Below are 22,654 nucleotides of genomic sequence, written 5' to 3' on the forward strand. Positions count from 1 at the left end.
GGGTTTTATCATAAACCTTGGGATATGCGCCCTTCTGGTAGCCTATACCCTCCTGGGCAGCTTCATCTTCTTGGCTATCGAGGGCGGGGCCGACGTTGGTGTGCAACAGAGGATCCTCGCCACGACGATAGCCGGAAATCAGCATACCAGGAGAAACAACAGCGCTTTGCTGAAACAAGTAAGAAAAGAGAATCTATAGTTTTATATATATTTTTTATTTATATTTTTAAATTTTCTGACAACACATTTATGCATTATCTTTTTCATATGTGTGTGTGTGTGTGTGTGATAAATATTGTTGCATTTTTAATATTTAATTTTTAAAAGTAGGAAAATATTAAAAAACATATACATCTTAAATTTCTTCAAAAACATATTATACATTTATTATCGGAATGATAAAAAATTTAATCATAAATTGTAGATTATGAAAATCACATGGCTATGCGATGAAGATACATAACTGGACGATTGTTCTCGAGAGAGTTCTCGAAAAGATTATACTTAAAATATTATACATCTCCTAATAACTTTGTTAGCATATATGTACATACAGCAGCAAGTGCAAGATCGGAACAAGAATAATAGAAAGAGAATAAACAAGACTTGTCAATACTCTATGAAAGCGTCGCACTTGTTGTTGCCGCTGTCGAAAGACGTAAACCGCGAACTTGTTTTTTCTTTTCTTTCCCTCGAGGAGCGGCAAACAGTTTTGCAGGCACCGGCTCTCGATTTATCGTCACGTCTCCGGTTTCATTCCGCTTTTCTACCTGAGGTGACCTCAGTGAACCCGAAGTCAATCGAATTATCGGTGCGTTCTGGCGCGAGCGCTCGTTTCAACGAAGTTTTATCGATCGCGCTTCCTTTCCGCTATCCTTACACTTTAAAGGAAAAGCGTATTCCCCGAAGACATCAACACAAAGGATGCTGTCTGTTACTTCCGGCCAATAATAGCGACAACGAGTGATTGTCTCGATAGCAATCGGCCATTGACAAACGAATGAATATTCGCATTCTCTCTGTAAACAATTTGATCTTAATCGTCATAGCGATTTTAAATCGCTTAAACCATTGTGAAAAGACAATTCGAGTGCGAGACTAGATTTCTTTACGTTGTTGCGATCCAATGAGATTGCAGATAAAATAGTCGCAGTTTCATTCGCCCAATCATTATACAAGATATAAGCCGCGAAACATGTATTGTTACATGACCATTTAACATACGTTAATTAACGAGCGCACACATGTGACACGTGTCAATTGTAATCTTAATACTACAGACTAATTTTCTACCTGACAATATTTTGAATGTCGCCTAATTAATAACTCTCCGTGTGTTCAAGCTTAATCACGAGGCCCGAGCGAAGACCGTAGAGAGCATATGGCTAATCACGGAGCATTTGAACATTCTCTACCGTGAGAATTGGACGAGACTGGCTGATCAGGAGATTGCGCGGTTTCAGGACCAACTAGTGAAAAGGATCACGGAGGACATGATGGCAAGCCAGAATGCCGGGACTTATACCGGGAGTTCCTCCAGCGAGACCGTAACGGAACGCCGTGTGCCGGAGTACGAATGGAACTTTGCAAAGGCGTTTCTCTATTCTCTGACAGTGCTCACAACCATTGGTAAGTTTTAGATGTAATTAATTAATTAATTATACGTCGCACATAGATGTGTACACCATTCGCCCGCGCTTTAACACGCGCGTCTCCCGCTGCGTTCCTGTAAATGTAAACAAAATGAGATGTTCTGACAGATTAGAACTGTGAGATGAAATACGATGTTACATATTTATATCTCTATAACAGAAACACATTGCAATTTTTCTTCTTTGCTACGTTAAATTCTCTATGCGGTAATATATTTTTCCTTAATATTTTATTTATTATCTCGGGAAAAAATGCGATAATAATATTGAATCAAAATAAAAATTTACAATAAAAAATCTCTCGCAAAATAACAATAATTGAAAATATATCTATAAATTGCATGTTGTGGAATATATTTACAGCAATCTCAGTAATGGCATGATAAACAACGTCATATAATCAGTATCAACAAGCATCTGCGTCCTAACTACAAAGTGTACAGGTGATGTTTGCTTTCCTTGTGCGATTTCCTTTCCGCGCAAGCACTGAACGTGTATACGAAGGTATAAGCTTATGCGAAAGGAGCGCTAGCGCAGCAGAATATTTGTACGTAATTAGTAGGCTAGGAAGAGAGACACAGGAGAGGAGGAATGACATTGGGACGCACAGACGAATAATTAGTTGAATCAAATACTGCGTAAATTAACTCACTGTGCTAGTTAAAGGAATAATGCTGGGACGCCGAGAATGCCAATTATTTAATCCTTAATTAGATTTGAACATTTTTAAAAAAATTCCTTTTAAATAATTTATAAATTAATTTTTTATATATTTCTCGCGCGCATCGGTATTCGATACTTTAAGAGAAGCCATTTGCAAATTTAATTTCTCCTTTGTTTTGATCACTTTTTCTTTATTCGTAAGAAAAATGTGACCGTAGAGTTTCGCTGAAATTTTGCAGTGACCGTACAAAAACTTGATTGCATCGCAAATCACGAATAAAACAAAGGAAATTCTCTATAAACGAATGAATCTTTTCCGCTAAGATAAAATGGCAGTGATTGAGGCAAATTGCACGGTTTGCAAGAGAGAAATCATTACAAATCCAAAGTACAAAACATGTAGAATAATATGGTATTAATTTTTGGAACAAACAAAGTCCCACAGTATAATCCGCGCTAATTTAAATGCGAATCTGTTGGCCACTTAGAAGACAATGCCTCGCTTCGTTCTATGACGAGACCTCCGACAATTTCATTGCTTCCGACTTAGTAGCGCTCGATTGACGTCACGTCCGATCGTTTACTCTAGTTATTACTGAAACGGATTGAAATTTCATAAAAATCATTGGATATTTAAAAAAAGAAGAAAACAATGGGCAAGAACATTGAACGGCTTATCGAATTATCGATAGCTATATATACGTATACTTATTTCTTTTTTAATGCTTACTTAACTTACTCGGCAGATCCCAGATGACCTCGTTTATTGCTGATATTCTATACTATTCGCAATATTCGAATTGATCTAATTCCGCATAGTTCGTTTTATCTTGAATGATTTGTCGTTAAGCGAGAATAAATAAATTTAAAATAGGTATTGTATTTAATAAATATTCTTATATTATATATTATTATAATTTTAAATGATTAGTTTAAATGTAATTTAAAAAATTTTGGGTATTATGTTATTAATTATTATTTCAGTGTCGTTTTATAAAAATATTACGCAAGCAATATTTTATACCGATCTCTTGGAAATAATTATTAAATATAATTTTTATATAATCCTCATCTGCAGAATGCACTGAATCCATTTCAAACTCTCTTTAAATTCCACGTTTTATGCACATACGGAAAACATTGAATGACTAGGAAACTCCATGTGCAGATATCCTTTTTACCGAGGCGGTTTAATCATATGCTATGCCGCAGCTAGGTACTCGGGAATTAATATTTCGTAACCCGCGTCGACTCCTGTGTTTATAGAAACGAGGAATGGGAGGGAGGGGGAGCTAGGCGATTGATCGTTCACTACGAAACACGTAAAATCCCGAGGGTCGCGTGATACAACATCCGCAATTTTCGCCGGCGATGTATATAGGAACGGGCGTAATATGCGCATCCACGCGGTGGTGTAATCGCGACGGGGAACACGCGTGTGTCCCATGAATTTTAATATAAATTTTAGCGCACGTGTTTTTCGCGTTTGCGATAGATAGCGTACCGGCCATTCGACGGAAGATAACTTGTCGCTACGAGAAAGATCAGAGTAGTTATTATTATAGTAGTAGCGAATAATCTGAAGATCACAAATATTATTATTTTCGAAACTAGAACCCAGCGATTTGTATTCGATCTTGCTCGAGTATCCAGGTGTCTCCTGTCGCAATTTGTTGCACAACCATGACCCAGTGCAATATAATACCAACGCGACAGCCTCCTACGAGTTGAATTGTTGGCCAGCAACGGGATCGATAACGAAACAGCTTCCGACAGGAAAATGGCATAGAAAATTAATACGTTTTTGCCAAGTTTTCTCCCGTCTTCCTGCAGTGACCATTTCTACTTTCTTCGCGCATCACGCGTGCGTTGTTTTTCTAAATTAAAAAATAAATCATTTGGCCTGTTTTCTTATTTTCTTTTTTTTTTTGCATATAGGACCGCGAATGTACAATACAACTATCTGTCGTTAATCGTGGTTTTCTTTTATCTTGTTTTTTTCAGCATTGCATAGTAGTTAATTACGAGAAGTATCCCAGTACTTTTTATCGGCTTGTCCGAGCACGAAAATATTGTTCAGCGAGTCAGTTACGTGCCAGTAGTCGGAAAACTTCGTACCAGCATAATACTAAGCGGATGCTATCGTTCGTAACTTTCTGCGAACAAAAAAATAACCGGACATATCAACAGGAGAAATGAGAGGAAAACTTTTTCGTCGCGACATATACATTTCTACGCGTACTCAACTACGAGTTGAGCACGTAAAATTAACTCAAATAAAGTTTTAATTAGTATATGCAATCATTAAAATACAACTATATATGTATTGATGAATTAACATTCTTGTACTTGGGTCGTTCACGTCAAAATCGGAATGTTCTTCAATAAATGCCTACTGTTAAATAACTGTTAAGTATGTTTCACACAAAGTCAATTTACTTGTAATGTGTGATTTGTTTCTGTTTTAATTATGTTATACTATTTTAAAAATTTAAGCGATGCAAAAAAATCCAAAGTTTTTTCTTGCTGTGTCAATTGACAATAAAGGATTTTGTTTGTGAACAGCAGAATTTTTTGGAAACGTACGATTGTACGTTTTATTGGCAAAACAACGATGTTCTATTGAGAATGCGCAAACACATCATGGGGATGAGTAAACAACTCCAGGCACGTAAACGGGAGGCGTCCTTTTTTAGGACAACACTTTTCCCATTTTCTCATCGCGTTTGGTTGGCTTATCGTTTAAATTACGGTTAAATCTTGACACGAAAGTTTTGCCAATCTTTGCCCTAAGAAATTAGGTAAGGATTTAAAGACAGAAATAAATAACATCGTTAAAAACACGATGGATATTCTCGAAAAATAAATTAAAGTGATTTAACAAGAATTAAAGTAAAACATGTAGTTAGGGGACAAGAAGACTAGAAGAATATATGGCTTTTATGCTTTGTTAGTTTTTTATAATAATGCTTGAAAACAATAAATTGTTATTTTAATTGTTAATACGAAATATCGTAGCGTGCCAATATTTCAGAGATTATTGTACGCAAATTTGCTGCATCGTAAATTAATTTTCTGCTTCAAAGTCACATTTTTAATAGGAATTTGGCACGATAACGCAAATGTTCGTTTGGCAAATGTGTGGAAAATTGACTTTTTTGAACAAGCTTCTGCCAAGCTACCAGAATAATAAATATTACAAAATCAATTTACTTAATGAATTTATCTCAATTTTAGAAAATTATTTTATTGAGATCTGTTTATGCAAATTATAACTATTGTTGCTTCATTATAATCACAGAATTTGGTAAACTCGAATAAATAACTCTGTACAAGCAAATATATAGAAAACTTTATACATTATTTAAAATATATATCTAATGTGAGCAACTAAAAAATGTTTTTATTAGTTTCTAATTTTTTTCTTAAAAATGACATCTTTTTTCTCTTATTGTGTAAAATTTATTTTAATTTATATTAATGCTATTTCTCATATTATCTGTACAAATTTACGATATACATATATCATCATAAAAAAAGAATCACCCATTTTAAATTTACGTTGAAACAAGATGTTCTCGAAAGGCATAACTGCTTTGCAAGGACAACAAAGTTGCGCAGACATTCAATGTTTTAAAATTTTAATTCTCTCCTTTTGATTTTATATTCTTCGAGTCTGCCCTAGACGGCCCGTAAGTTTCCTCCGCTTTTCTACTTCATCCGTTACACCACTCTTGCTAGAATTTCTATCCCCGCTCAGTGGCGCATAATCCAGTTTACGTATCGCAAGAGACGAATCATCCGTTTGCATTTCACGATATGAGGTTGCATGAATATTTGGCCGCTTGCCTTTCCGCGGATAAAAGAGTTACGTATTCAGAAAATAGTTCGAGCACCATCGCCGCTGGACGGAGACCAAGGAGTAACACGGTATCCCGGGAACTGGACTGTATTCTCTAAAGATATTCCTCGCTTGATCTACTTATGTATCCTAATCCGCGTTATCCCCTATACGCACACATATACGAATTTTCCCATAGCCGTTTTCCTAGCGTTATCGCTATTCGCTTGATTCGCAACAATCTCTGTCATTTATGGCAAATCGATTCCTATTGTGAAAGCAGAGATATAAGTGAAGTAGAACATATAGGAAGATGTATATATTTGTCTATACTTCGTGCGACTCGAGTCTCTGTAAAATCCTTCCACTGATACGGAATAAAAAATTTTAAAGAAAAATAAAGAATATCATATACTTCTTTAAAAATAAAATAAATATTTTATATCTCTTTGCTGATAAAACACGTACACACGTGCCTTTTTTCGAGGTTCATACTGCTATGAGACTGAAGCGTTCTAGACCGAGGATTCCATTAATCATCTCGAATAATTACTTTTGCAGCATCCACCGATGTATTTCACGCGCTTGCTGCGAAAGTATGTGTACTCGCGTGTCAGTTGTAGTACACGAGACAGTAAGCTTCATTTCACAACGGACGCTCGGCTGTTGCCAGTCACATGCCACTGTCTTTTTCTGAAACATCCTCTTTATCTTCCCTTTTGGAGTTGTCGCAACTTTAGGTTGACCGAGGAGAGCAGACGTGATTTTACGACCGTCTTAATGACGGCGGAATGAAGGAGGTGGTGAATTTTAATCAGAAGATCCCCGTCGCTCTAATGGATTGCTAGGCGCGAAGGGACGCCGACTAATCACAATTTGTCGCCCGTTTCGGTTGCCCATGTTACCCGATTGGCATAGCTTACTCTCTGCTCATAGTTTATGCTTTGGATCAATTTTACATCGAATTATTTTGTGCAAGAATTGAAATTAAATCAATCGATTTTTATGTAATAAAGTATAGAAATAGAAATAGGTTGGAAAATACTATATAGTACATTTAACTGAAACATAGACTGAGATTTTTATGGAACATTGACTAGGGTAGTCCCTAGTCTATGTTTCAGTTGAACGTATTTAATATTATTCTTTGCCGTTATAAATTTAATAAGAAATCGTTGTGAATTTATAAACAAAGTTGATAGATATTCTATCTTTCCTTCGCTCAATTATCATATTATATCTCATTTTATCAAAATGTAAGAAATTTGAAAATTTTTACAGACATCCGCTTTGAAAGAATTCTTGACGATTGAAACGCGAAAATAGGAGAATATTTAGAATGAATCGAACTTTGACTAATAGCAGTACCTCTTTAAACTTGGTACCATTATTACAAGCTTCGAACGTAACGTAAGGATTAATCGAACCGGGGATAAAAACAGGCGAAGTGGAGAGGCGGAACGTGCGCGTAGAGTTCGAAAAAGCGGTAAGGAAGTCTCGGAGTGGCAAAGGGCGCACCTTACCACGTCTTCACATTGCACGAGATTCGAATCACGCCTGTCTCCTCCCTCGTTTTCCTTCTTCTCCTTCTTCTTCCTTCTTGGCGGGCAACTCGTTTCGATCCTTTCGGGCACGTCAGCCTTCTTTCAGACATCCTCCATCGTCTTCTTTACCTCTTCCGCCACTATCGCCCTGAAATTGCTATTTTCATTTTCTATTTTCACCAGCTTTCGCAAACGAACCCCAATAAAATGATGGTCTATCGTTGATTCTGGTTCTGCTAACGGAATCCGACTCTTGGTTTAATTTATACGTTTTATCTCGTGTAGCAATCATGTGAATGAGTGATACAAAGCTTTTTTTACATTTATATAGTGCATATAACATACGATATTCCGTAACAGGCTAACAACTGAAATAATGTTACCTTGAGCGAGGAGAAATATTTTCAACTTGTCTCTATGTTACGAAATGTAACATCGAATAACGCAAGTCACTGAAAACAGGATAAACAGAAAAGTTTCACGTTGAACGGCATCGCAATACTATTATAGTCACATACGTCATGACGTTTAGTATACGTATGAAGAATGAAATTTTCACACTAAAAGAAAATGTATCGCAATCGACGCCGAAATTCCGATCTCTTCGATTTTTCGAAGCTCAATAACTGTCGTCATATATAGCGCAGACTACGTGACGTTTTTGCAAAGACATGATCTTTGTTAGATGCACAATCATCAATAGCAAATGGTCATATCAATCGGTATCTTCGTAGTGGATATATCCAGCATCGATCTGTCCGTGCAGTACATACAAATGAAGCGAATTTTGTGTGCTAGGCGAATCGGCTTTGCAGATTTTACTGACGCTGCATTCTGTTCTATTCTACGTTTTCGGTACACAGTTTCGAATACATTGCGCGGAGAGATTCGGGCAACTCTCGAACTATATATACATGTATATTTAGCGCGCGTGCGTGCTTCCTGAATTAAATTGAATTTCTGACTCACCTCTTTCATTATCAAATCCGTTGGCGCATTCCCAGAATAAGAAACGAAACGCGATCGGCTTATCTTTCTAATCAAAGAGGTTCTTATTCAATAATTTCATAGAGTTTCCTGCGAGATATCATAAAGTTAATGAGAGAAACTTTCCTCGCGAGAGAGAGAGAGAGAGAGAACGCGGATATCGAGCGCCGATAGATCGACTTTCATACTGCAGCTCATTATCGCGAATCCGATAACCCGTTATTGGTGAAGCGAGAAGAGGAAAATAATGAAAGAGGGAGAGAGAGACGGTATAGCCGGCGCGCAGGAAATGTTGTCACTTTTATTTCCCATTGCGTTTCTCCCCGAGAGAAATAGCGGCAGTTCTCTTACATAGCAATGGCGACGATAGTGTGTATCCCCCAAGACGTCGACGTCGAATGCCACGGGAAGATGGATATCCTCTTTTTCTCTTCTCTTTCTTTCCCTTCCGCGCATCGCGGAAATGGTAATATATACGAATGATCGATCGTCGCTGGAGTGGAATCGGGCACGCCTTTGGGATATATTTTTTAATCTCGTTGCGGCTCGCATAACGTTCTCCTGTTCTCTCTTTTCCGAGCTCGTAGATAACGTTTCGATATACATTTGCATATTTACATATTTCCTCAATAATTCATAAATTAGAGAACTAGCGTAAAGGCTGGATTATAAATATGAGAAAATTACTTGAATCTAGACGACAACTATCGGTTGTCTAACGACATTTAAAGTGGAAGTTAAATTTTGTATATAATCGATTATTCCTTTATACCTATATTTACTACCTTATTTTTGCCTCGTATCATTTACGATGGTATAAACGGAAATCTAAAGTTGGCGTGCTACGTTTGAATCTTTCTTCGCGATGCACCATTTTCTTTCATTTCCAACGTGTTTATCGGAAGATAATTTTATAAATGACCGTTATATACATTATGTAATATATTGAACAGAAATACATGTGCATTTCAATCTTTAATAAATCAACTTTATACTTGTTTAGCTTTCATGAAATACAATCAAGCAGTTTTATCGAGAGAGAGAGAGAGAGAGAGATACAATTTTGTTCAATTATCAATTCCGACTTTAATACATATACATTATGTTCGTATAAAGAAGCGCCGAGAAATTGCGCAAGAACGATAGAAAGAAAACGGAAAGCGAGAAAACTCGCGGCTGATTAATGCGTCACGCCTTTAACGGGAAAACAGAGAACCCGCGCACAGAGACGTAGCATCTTTCCCCGTGTAGTCCTTCCTCTCCGGCGCAGCGAATATCTAATTACACTTGGAAATTATTTTTCCCCTCGAAAAGTAACGACCCAGTTATGCTGTTATTATTAATGTCTGAGTTGCACGGGCGAGAACGACTTTCGAGCTATCGCGCGGGCCCCATAAGACAGCATTTGTCTTCTAGATTATACGCTCGTTTCTCGCGTACGCGTCCTTTTTCCCCTCGTAACGTATCGAATAATGCAGCCGCTTATGAATAAAGAACTCGTGAAAATATCGTGCAATAAATTACCATTAACATTTCACGATACAATCCTTTTTTTATCTCCCGACAAGTAAATTTAGTTGAAAATTTATAATGTGATAAATAAATTTAATAAATTTGATTTGAATTTTTAGTTTAATTTTTTCTTAATTACAAGAGACATAATCGTTCTCTTTTATATGATAATAGCCCTTTTAGCAGCCTTTTATCAGCGAAACGTTAATACAGTAACGTATATGTTCTTAATATAAAATTGGATGCTCGGGCAAAAAGCGTATACCTTGTCCGGTAAAAATTCTAATCGCGTTTAAAACGTGGTATGCATATGTAGCCGCGAACGTATTATGTATTCTTTTAGCCGCTCCATATTTCGGCATAATCTTCTCAATAAAAACTTCACCGCGTAATCCTTCGTGTATACCGCGTGTGTGAACGTATCTCGCAGTCTACGACGGTTCGCGTGTTGATCCTTTTTAAATCCATTTACGACAAGGCGGCCGCATAAATTCATAAGTAATGAGGAAATGCGCCGAGCGAGATAGGAACCGAGCGGAACGACAGAAAGCAGAAGCGCGGACCTAGCATGTGCCTGCATACGTTTTCTGCTGCACACGTTGCTGCTTACAAAGGCACTGCTAGCTGGCATCTATAAATCTAAAGCCGGTACTTGAGAGAGATAGCGTACAACGCGGACGAAATTTTCGGACATTAAGTAGCGGGCGCAAAATGGATTTTTCATGTTCTACCTAAAAATTCACGTCTAATGCAAAACAAAATATCAAGAGTCATTTCCTAGCTAATCTGTTCTCAAGTTCATTACAAATTTGTTAGGGGTATAAGTTATTAACTCCGTAATTTTGTACTGTTAGCAATTTTATTGTTATGCGAATTAAAGACATGTATATGGGTTAATGAATCGTGTCTATTTGACACGATAGTGACTCCGGTTTGTCAGTTATTTTTCTCATGAATATTTTCTTGGATAGATTCTGTAGTACAATGTTTGTCTTTGGCTATTCTGAATTAGCTTTCACGTTGCATAAAACGATACAACATGGTAGCCGATAATACATAAACTGGCTTTTCTCTCATGACGCACGTTAGTACGTTTTGACAACGTTAATTTTGCTGCCTGTCGCTCGCAGCGCGTCATCGCACGGTTTTAATTGCGTAATTGTTGCCTTTAACTATCGTGTCAGTTGCGACATCAAGTTGCGACCTGTCGGATGAGGCTGCATTAATTATCCCCGCCGTCGCGGATAAATACAATACGTCCACTCGATGTTACATTATCATTATGATCAATCGAAAACCACCGGTCTATCAAGACCGCAGTTGCAATCGCTGGTCTTCTTGACTCCGTTCGATTACATGCAAGGTAACTTTAAGGAACACACGCTTCGCTGTATTTGCTTACCGCGTACTACTTTGAAAGCGCACTTCTAGCGTAAAGTATACGAACAACGTCCACGCTCGCGGGTGTTAGCTCTATCAACTACTCGTGAGTATTGCTCTTCGAAACTCTCGCCGGGTCCGAAGTTGAAACACGAGACAAGCATTCGGTCGTCGTCATCGTCGCCAAGCAGTTGAAAATAGAAGGTACCTAGGAGTAATTAAACCCGCTAATGCAAATGGATAGCGGGCGGCGGCGAGAGCGTAAAAGGAACGGTGGAGGCGAACTAGAGAGGGAAGAGACTCTAGGCGGAGAGCGTCCTGAGCAAGGTCTGCTCTCTGTGAAAGTTGCCTAGGCGCCAGTCTCTCGCACGGTTACGGCACCGTTGGAAATATAGGCGAAATATGCTAAGAGCTAACCCGAGGGAGCGCTCGCGGTCTTAGCATAACAACGTCCTGACATTCGGTGCAAAACTTCTGAATATGCACGAGACGCTCAGAATTAAAACGAGATCCACATCGCGTTCTCCGCGCGACCGATTTAAGCACGTACTTCCTCCATTTACGGATGACTACCTATCTGTCTCTCTGAGGGAGAAGGTATCGAAAAATATCGGCGGGGAATGCGAATCTTTCGGGGTTGTTAGAGCAACTCGCGTTTGTGTGCGTCCAATTTCGACGAACGAAGGACTCGGGGACCGTGAGCAAAGTTGTTAACGATCCGGCGTTGCGTGCGAGTTCGAGTTTCCAACGGATTCATTTGTCGTGTGGGACTTTGGAACGAGAGAGCCGAGTGAGTTAAGCTTCGAATCGCTACGAAAAATGGTAGGATGGAGTGTACCGACCGATAATGTGTTGTAGAAATGTTGCCGTTGCATCCGCATGCGCTTGTATTGTCCTTTTTGTTGGCAGAGTTGTACGTTGTGTATGTATCAGATACATTTGTCGAGCTTGACAAATGTACAGAGAACTCCATTTCTCGTTACATCATTACTTTCTCGTTATAAGTTTTCTCATTTGCAATGGGAGACATCATGTAAACATTTTTATCAAAAAATGTAAATCGCACATATTGTGATCACGCCTGTTTGTATTCAATTTTTTATCAATTGTGTTATATTTTATATGGTTTGCTTATGCCAACTTATATCTCCTCAAAAAGTAATTAACTTTTCTCTAACAAATCGAAATCGTTTACCACGCGTATCTCTTTGTATTTGCATCCCGAGTATCCTGCTCTGTCGTGGTTAGATCTAGAAGGGATACGGATAAGGTGATAAAATTATATGCGCGCCTTAATCTAGCCACGAAGAAGCCGAAGAGAGACGGCGGTTGCGTAACATCGGGCTGTAGACCATTAACATGGCAATGGTGGTTGTTACGGTGGTCTTGCCTACACGAACGAACGACAACTTTGTTTCTGACAACGAGTACGACCATCGAGGACGAAGAGAGAAGTTGTATACCCGGGAGAATACATTAAGAGCGTAATCTCCCCCTCCGTTTCCGGAAAATCACCTGACTGCAAGAGCGGCACGATTGACATTTTACATTACAAATGGGATATAAACGCTATTTTTTACACATGGATTGTACGCGTTGCGATGATTATTCTAAGTATTATTATATCAATCTGGCATAAAATAGCGTCGCGCAGTCGACATTGAAACAATAATGCAAATGATGTTAATTCGTTTTGCGGATAACTTATTAATGAGACAAGTTGAAGATAATAGAGAGTGATTGCAAGACAGAAAGAAAGAAAAGAGAGAGAGAGAGAGAGGAGGGGGGGAGAGAGAGAGAGAGAAGAATAAATATAATATTAATATTAATAACGCTGTATTCATATAAATTAATTAACTGTATCTCACCGCATTTTTTGTAGTAGTTAATTTTTGCACAATACATACGCAAATTCCCTACTGGTTATAGATAGACTCAGAGAGCGTAAGTTGAAACAGTGTAGTATACGCAATCAATTTAAATAATCATAAAATTGTCGATATATAAGCGCGCACAGTAATTTGCCAGTTACCCGATAAAATGATAGGTAAAATATAGTTATTGCTGGCAATAATGTATCGATATAGCTCTTTTAGAGCGCGATAATGAGATTGTGCGAAATTCATTGTTTTATTTCGAACTAATTATAATCGATGTCGGATGTAAGGCAATACCGCGCTATCAGTTTTAGGCGCGTATAACTGGTCGATCGAAACGATAACTTTTCCCCGTACACGTCATTTTATGTCGTCATAAAAAAACAAACGTCGAGCCTGGCATTCTCTCGCCGATGGGACTCGCTTATGCCCCGGTGCGTATATTTTGCATTAGATTGAGAAATCACTATCGACTATTCAATCTGCAATTTACTGACGGCCCATAAAAACACGCGTCGGAGACGAAGCCGTCGAAAGTTGCAGCGATAAAAATTGAATGACGTTACTAAAAAAAATATATACCCATCCTCCTTTCTGTCGGATTGCGAGATGTGCGGAAAAATCGGTCGCGCGCGTTCGCGTAAACCGCGTAGCCACGCTCCAAATGAGTCAATCTGCCAATGACGCGACGATGTTGATGCACGGCAAGCGACGAAAAAGCAAAAAAAAAAAAAAAATTTAACGGTGTCGACACAAAGCCGCTTTCGTATTCCTCTTCCCGCGTTGCGACGATTAAAAAACCACCCTTTTATCGGTGTTCCATCGAGAGTTTATGTTTGTACTAGAGCGCACCTGACGGGCAATGTATTACCACCTGTGCCGAGTGTCGGATCTAAAATAATTTCGCATTTTTTCAATAAAAATTTATTTCCCCTGCCGCGTGTCGGATGCACGTATGCGCAATCAAAGCGACGGATAACATCCGGCTCGTCGAACAGTTCGAAATTATTTACGGTATATTTTTAGTACGAATCCAAGTGTGTCATCTACTTTGAATTTTATCGAAACTGTATGTCGATCCAATATGATTCAAGAAAATACGATATCATTGATTTAACAAAAACTCGATTGTACGTTTCGAAATGCAAATTTAAATTTGACTGGAATTCGTTTAGTTGAATAAATTTCTTTGATACTGATGACGTGTTGAAATATCAACGCGTTATTTTAAAACAAAAGGATGCTAGCAAAGATTTTATCCGCGAGAATCCTTTAAATACAAGTGTAGAAAACGACACACCAGACAACCTTAAACGTTTTCATTGATCCCTCGCGGTCGAGCGGACAGATGCGGTTCGCGGCTTTCGCCACGCTGCGTTTACTCCCAATTCATTTCCCGAACCGCAACAATCGACAGAAGTGTCAAGGCGCGATGCCATCGATAGAGGAAAAATCGAACGCAACCCCTGGCGGACCTGATATAGTTCCGCGAGACGCTCCCTTAATACAGCGATACAGCATTTGTTGGAAGTTATCTTGGTACCCGACCGGAAGTAAACTCTGCTCCTTTTTTTTTTTTGAAAACGAGCCTTTTTTTAACTTTTGCAGCCGTCATTTCTATCCCTCGCCATGGTCGTGTCATAGTCATTTTTGTTCTCCGAATTTCTATGGAGTGACCTATATATTACACAACTAGAACTAACAACGTTGTCGCGAGATGTGCAAAAAATAGAGCACAAAAGGAAGATATAGGAGATAATGTGTGAATGACGCTGCGAAGTAACGACGATGTCAAAGATGATGGAAGAAAAAACGGGGGAAACGTCGGCACGGCAGATATGAATGGACTCCCCGTTGCGCGATAATAATTCGGGAATGTTTCGCCAATGGTTTGCCGTGAATAACTCGCGGATCCCGTAATTACCTGTCCGATACAAAATCGATGTCAAAGAAAGACTGGCAAGGGAGAGGAGACGTGATCGAAAACGCGCTCTGTAGCCGGGGCGCGCGTGGAGGGAAAACAGGGGGATGTGGTGTGGGCGCGATTTATTATTCCGACACTCGCGCCCACTCGCTGCTTTTACGATCAACCATATTTCTTGCCGTAAAGATTACCGAAGTGTTGGATTCGAAAGATTGATAGCGCTAAGTGTTGTCCGACGAAAACAGAGGAGCCGCGTGATGTGGGCGCCCTACGCCAATAACCATGTGTTTCGTTGGCGGTTAATTACTCGATAAAACTCGCGCAGGTTGCCTCGACATACGTTATTCCAGTCGCGCTGGCTATAAATACTATAGAGGTGTGTCTTGGCAAATTAATTGGCATTTCATCAGAGAATAAGACAGTGTCTAAAGCGTGAAATTAACAGGAGTGCATTGTACATAATTATAATTAATGAGAATCTGCGAATCGTATGGAAGTGATTTAACACATAAATGCCGTGTAATGAATGCTTAATGAAACAAATATACATATATATACATACGTACATACATATGTATATATGTACAACACAGATTAGATTGTGTAGAAAATTACGTATTCTGAGTTATTGGATCTTGTTTTTGCGTGAATTTACAGAAGCAGTTGAAAATAAAACAATAAAATTGAAATTGGAAAATAATATCATAATGCATCAACGAATCATCCATAAAATAAACTAAAAATATAAACACAATTAATCAAATAACAATGGATGTACAATTTCAATGTACATTTCCTGAAGCAATGATCTTGGAAAAAGTACACGATCGAAGGGAAAACTTTTTCCGAAGTTTTAAAACGAATTTCACAACCAATTTAACCTTCTACTGATAGGGCTCTATATAACATCGAGGGTTGCACGTGATCAATAATCTCGTCTTTCAAAATCAAAATTATGCGAAGGTCTCTGGATAATAACGCGTGAAAATAATTAATTTTAAAGTAAGGGAGATGAAATTAAAGAATATTTATATAATTAATAAAAGAATAAATTTTTTGATTAAATTGATAACTCAATGAAAATTGAAATTTGTTACATGTTATACGAAGAAAACTTTTCAATGCTTTCATGGTATCGTTATTTTTCTTACGGATTTCTGATTTTCTTCGTTATTTCGTATAAAAGAGTAAAAATATCTCACATAATTGACACTCTTTTCTCTCTATCTAGATCCTTGATATTGAAAACACTGATCTGTTCGCGCGCAATTTCTCTCTAAATATTATTTTTGCTATTTTCTTGACTGAAATACAATATTTAATTTAATCTTGCGAAATTGTAATCAAGTATACTGCTGTCAACATGATCAATCTTGTGTTTCATTGACAATATCTTACTTTTACTGTAGGTATTTACTTTTACGGTATTTACTTTTGTATAAGCATATTCCGATTCGTAAAAGTATTCTATTTAAAAAAAAAACATTGTATATATAAAATAAAAAATCTCTCTATATATTTTTACATTTAATAGTGCTCTTTTATATAACGAGATAATTAAAATAAATGTACATATATGAATTAAATAAGAACTAAAAATTAATATATTATTAATATCCATATCATAATATATATATATATATATATATATATATATATGTATTATAATTTTTTCCTGAATATATCTTGTAAACAGGTGTGATTAACATTTCCACATATATTATTTTACATAAAAGTTATATTTAATGATGGTAATAGTGAAGTTTGATAACCAGAGGAACAATCTGATAATCCGCGAATTCTAATTCACTTTGAATAATTTTCAGGAAATATTATTGCAATTTACTTTATATTAATGTATATAAATATAGAATTGCATATATGAAACCAAATATCTCGGCAAATGGGAACCGGAGATTTGATTGATATTCGATATTTCACCCTATATGTGATAATTCTCTGATGTGTTTGTACGTATGGCCAATTCGTATGCACATTTATACGTAACTCTATATCGTTGTATTATTATTTTTTTTTAATAAAAATAAATGATCAATATAATAAAAAATATCCAGGGATTAAAGATATAATAATCTCTTGTTCTTTTCTAATTATATATATATGTGTGTGTATATATACACAGGATATAATTTTCAAAGAATATTATTGCAATTTACTTCATATTAATGTATATACCTGAAGAAAAATCATCTTCGAATGATCTTAAAAATCTGCCATTAGCAGGTGATGCTAGCAGCAGATGGAATATCCTGTATATATGTACATATGTATGTATGTATGTACGTATATCTATAAGACATTGCGTAAGCAGCCAAAGATAACTACGAACGGCAGCAAGAACCTTCAAGCTTTAATAACGCTTGCTGAGCTTCGTCATTGCCATAAAGATTCAGCAGACGGAATACTGAAAATCACCGTAGTTGCAGTTGCAATGGCATGTTTGCCGCAGGCAAATATCCTGAAAATCCTTGGCGTGTCGTTATGTCGAAGGATTCTGTTGGGATATGGCGTAAAAGCGAGGCAAAGCCAAGTAGAGTGCTACCATCTTTATTTCGTGACACTCGAAAGCCAGCTACGAATATTATTGTGTCGTACGTACAATGTTCAAAAATGCGAAATATTTGTAGAAAATTTTTCCAACTGATATTTTGCTGCGCATGTGAAATTACGCGAAATAACCAAAGTATTCTCCGAAAGCAATTTTAGAAAGAAATATGAAGCAATCCAAATGTATAGAAAATCAAGATGCCTTGTCGTCTTGTATTCATTTTAATATGTCAAAATATATCTACGAGTAAAATATATAAAACATTTCTAAAAGATAAGTCTTACATGAAAATTTAATAATTTAAATGAAGGAATAAATAGAATTAAATATTGTAAATCTAACGTTATGTTTACAAAATACGTGTTTCGTGTACACGGTTATAGTACTAAATTGAAGAAGAAATTGTATCTTTCAGTTACGATAAATAGGCGACACTTAATTTCAACAGCGTTACATTTACACCTCTTATCTGGTATGCTTTTGCTCGCAGGAGAATGCGAAATGAGTGGCACCGAGCAAACCAGACTCGCTTGACAGTCGAGATAGATTCAAAAATTAAAATCACTCGTGTCGGTGCATACGTACAAGGAGGAGGACCGTTAATTATCCTCGGTCCATTATCTCGACGGTAAAGTCGCGGGCGACCCGACCGCTTCCGTTTCCGACTTTTATTTACGAGGCTGCTCACGCGACAGATAGAAAAACGGGCGTTCGCAAAAAAGAGCCCTTCATACGCGGGCTAATTCGCGGACCCTTTCTTCGACGCCGCTTCCCGAATTGCCACCTTTATTACTGTGGCAAACAATGCAGCAGCGATTAAAACGCTCCGCGCATGTATGGCCGATGTACGTGTATGTATATGTATGTGTTACATGCAACGAGTACAACGCGTTCCCGATCGAACGGAGATTAAATGTTCATGACAAAAACCCGACGAGCTTTTTACACGTCTTCGTCGCTATTTCATGATTATTTATGGCGCGAATATATTGCACGATAAATGACATCGGGACGAAATTGAAAAACTGACAGGAGTTCTTTGACAGATTACCAGTAGACAGAAAATAACGTGGTGTTCGTTTAAACAAGTTTTCGCTTAAACAAGTTTAGTTAGGATGTTCGTTTAATTGGTTTGATTACTGTTTGCGTTTGTCAATTTATTGCCGTATACATTTGAGGGAAATGATTGTAACTCTGCTATGCTTGTGCAATATTTTTAAACCGCTTGGCGAAATACCGATTTACGTAAATTTCGGAACAGCTAAAACGTTTATAAATGTGTAGATATTTTATGTTTTATTATGTGTAATTAACGCGCTTGTAGAATAATTTTATAGAGAAATGTGCACCGTAAATATTTATATTGTTTAAGAGCAGATGCAAAATTTACAAAATTATGACATTTGTGAAATATTTTATAATTATATAAAAAGCATTTTATATATAGTCTAACTACACATACATTGTTCCTTCAGAGAGCCTGTTCTAATTTCAATATGCAATTAGAAAAACAATTACAGTATAATACCGCGGTCGTAGATCGCACTCAACTGCAATTACGCTTCATCGATATATGCTTATTATTAGGCGTGCAATTCTTCTCATCTGCATATTGGCGGGTACAAGTAATCGATGAGCTCCGCGAATATCTAGCATCCAATGAGCGTTGCAATAAGTCACCCGCATCGTTAAATCCAGATAGGATATGCGGTCATCATGGGAGATTGAAATTTATGTACGTACACGATCGAATCTCATGCACGAGACAAGCTGTAGAGATGAGCAATAATTAATATATGCTGAATACTATTTGTTGAAGCGACCAAGCAAATGATTACGCTCTTGCTGTAGTATGTCCAATATCCAAATAGACTAATCTAATCATTTACCATCGCATGGCACCTCCACACCGTTTCTCAGTAATTGTATCTTTACGTTAACATTAATATCTCATGTATTGTGAGACGAGTATATAATAACAGAATCTCATTCTTTCCGGGAATCGCCACTTCATTAACGGAAATTTAATTTATTATATTTCCAAAATTTTTGTTCTAAAAAATATATATTTTACCAAAAAAGTGTAAAATCTTTCTTATTTAGCAGAATATATTACACTTAAATTTCGTTTTTGCAAAAAACATGCATATGAAAATCGCGTTTATCAATTATATTTCCGATCCAGTTTCTCGATTCGATAATTTAGCGTAGAATTAATCAAAAAATGATCGTAGACGATTCGATTTTCCATTTTCACGAATAATCAGATAGAGGACCTTCGAGACTTCCAGACATCCTATAGAAAATGCGAAAGGCTCAAACGACACGTCCTCCGAGTGAAAGAATATTTCCGAATGCACGCCATGAGAATTCTTCCCATAGTTTTCTTTGCCTTTGCGAAGAATTGAAAGCCATCCCTATGAAAGTAATTCTTTACGCGCGCGTTTGAAAGTTGTATGATTTAGGCGTCGCGTGACAGAATATTCGTCAAATATATATGGCACTTGTGTGCCGCTCTCTACACGTGGAAAAATGTAAAAAGTTTTAACGTGAATTTGTGACACGAGGTAGCGATAAGAGAAGAAGTGTGTGCCATATAATATCGCGACGTGTCGTCGAAATATAAATCGTGTGATTCGAAACAGAGCGCATACGCTTAACACACTATTGTAATGACATAGTGCGTAACGATTAAAATTTCCATCCGAAAGCGCTAGATCGCACAGACTGATTTCCATACCATATGATCTCTTACAAACGCATCAAGTGCCGATTGGATCACAAATCATATTGAGTATGTTATGCATTAATCATCGATCACGCAAAGTGCGCTTTATCTTGTCTCTCACGCGGTGCGCAATGAACATTTGTTATATAATTCATTGATTCACAAACTACATCTGCAATATAATATAATCAATAAATAATAGTGTAATAAAAAATTGGATGGGCAATATATCCCTGAATATCCTGAAATACTTTCATGCCATACAATTATTTACTGATATAAATTTCGCTCTATCTATAAAAAAGATTCGCAGAACATTTTGTTTGTGCGTACATATATATATATTTATTCAAGTTTAATTGTATTTTCTGCCTGAATGTATGCGCAAATGCATGAATTACAACTGAAAAGGATCTTTACATCTGACAAAAGATTAATCAGTTAATCTCGTTGATCTCTATATAGTATAGAGAATTGGCGTTCGTTTGTATAATAGCTTGTCGTTTGTCCATAGCATCGCTTTTCAAACATCATCGCGGCGCACGGGGTCGTATTGTTAGGGTACTAAAAAAAGAGAACCAATGACGTCACGGTCTGCCAAAAGATTACAGGCCAGTGTGCCAGCAAGCGACAAAAACACCCCAAAGCAGATTACAACCCCCGGTAACACCGATGGTAGCATATTCCATTTGTACCTGTATACGAAAAGTATCATATGTGTGCGTTCACGCTTGTGAAACGTATGAGACGACTGTTATTTGCTGGTGGGATTATAATCGTATGAGCGTATATGTATGTGTGTGTGTGTGTGTTCAATATGTGTTCAATATTTGTATGCCGAAGTGTCGCACAATGTCATGATCGTTTAGAAACGTGCCCGTGTATCGAAGTTGTACGTGTATATGAGTATCGAACGAGCAAGATAGACATTCATCTCTCTGTGTGTATGTGTGTAGATCTCGAATCTCTCTATGTTCGGGCATTGTAGGCGCATATGTGGAGGCATGAGAAGCGAACAAAGTGGACGTGAGATCATAGGCGTACGTGAGTGGAAAATCTGATGGACCGAAGCGTAAAGGTAATCGTCCTGGAATTAAGCAGCCCGTAAGGGATTAAGGCGTATATATAGTCAGACAGTTTTGTGCTCGCGCGCTTCTGGTGCAACGTTCCTCGACTGTTGGGTCGAGGTATAATGCTGTACAAGGGTGTATTCGGTGAGATGAGAAGAAAGAGAAGAGAAAATCATTCGATCATGATTTCATCGAAATTCTTTTATAGAATTGTTTCATATTTTGCGACTGACAATTTAAAATATACTTTATGATGTACGCGTCATTACATATGTATATATTACATATGCAAGATATAATATGCAACAAAATGCTTTATTCAGATTTTGATTGTTGCACGATTAGCGAAAATGACGATAAGTTATAATAAAAAAAATGTCTAAATAAACAATATATAAAAGGGGAACAACGGTTCGATGCAAGTGAAAGACAGTCGAAGACAATTTTTCACGTGGATAGCTCGGTGTTTGGAGAGCTTTGTGTCAATCCCTGGAATAAAAGAGTTCGCGGGAATGGACGTAGGATTTTCGAATTGTCGGAGCGTGGGTATAGATACAGCGTCATTTACTTCACCTGTAACTGAAGCGCCACGCGGTATATACCAACCGCGTGCACCTCTCTTCAATAAAATACTCTTTAGTGTGCGACTGAAAAGTTGAAAAGTCTAGGTCGCTTTTAGAGCACGAAGACAGCCCCAAAGGAACATTAGGAAAATTCAATGAAAAATTCTGTGTGATATTTGGGATATGTGGATGCATCTAAATACTACTTTCTTATAAATAATGGCAAATAATCAAGCCCTTATACATTACGCAAAAACCAAGTTGACACGATTGTGAATATACGATAAACAGATATAAATTAACAGAGTCTTTTAATTAAGACGTATTAAAAGCGCAAAAAAACA

At 37.3% G+C, this 22,654-nt stretch overlaps 1 protein-coding gene across 1 annotated transcript in view; it reads left to right on the plus strand.

Moving 5' to 3' along the window:
- LOC115239728 (TWiK family of potassium channels protein 7-like) overlaps positions 1-22,654 on the plus strand; it is a 217,226-nt gene that overhangs the window by 159,493 nt on the left and 35,079 nt on the right. Inside the window, exons 6-7 of the mRNA XM_029814415.1 lie at positions 1-178; positions 1,344-1,629. The exon at positions 1-178 is cut by the window's left edge and continues 14 nt beyond it. Coding sequence (XP_029670275.1) covers positions 1-178; positions 1,344-1,629 — 464 coding nt within the window. The remainder of the gene's footprint in view (positions 179-1,343; positions 1,630-22,654) is intronic.

This window comes from Formica exsecta, unplaced genomic scaffold (assembly GCF_003651465.1).
Source record: "Formica exsecta isolate Colony F162 unplaced genomic scaffold, ASM365146v1 scaffold393, whole genome shotgun sequence".
NCBI lineage: Eukaryota > Metazoa > Arthropoda > Insecta > Hymenoptera > Formicidae > Formica > Formica exsecta.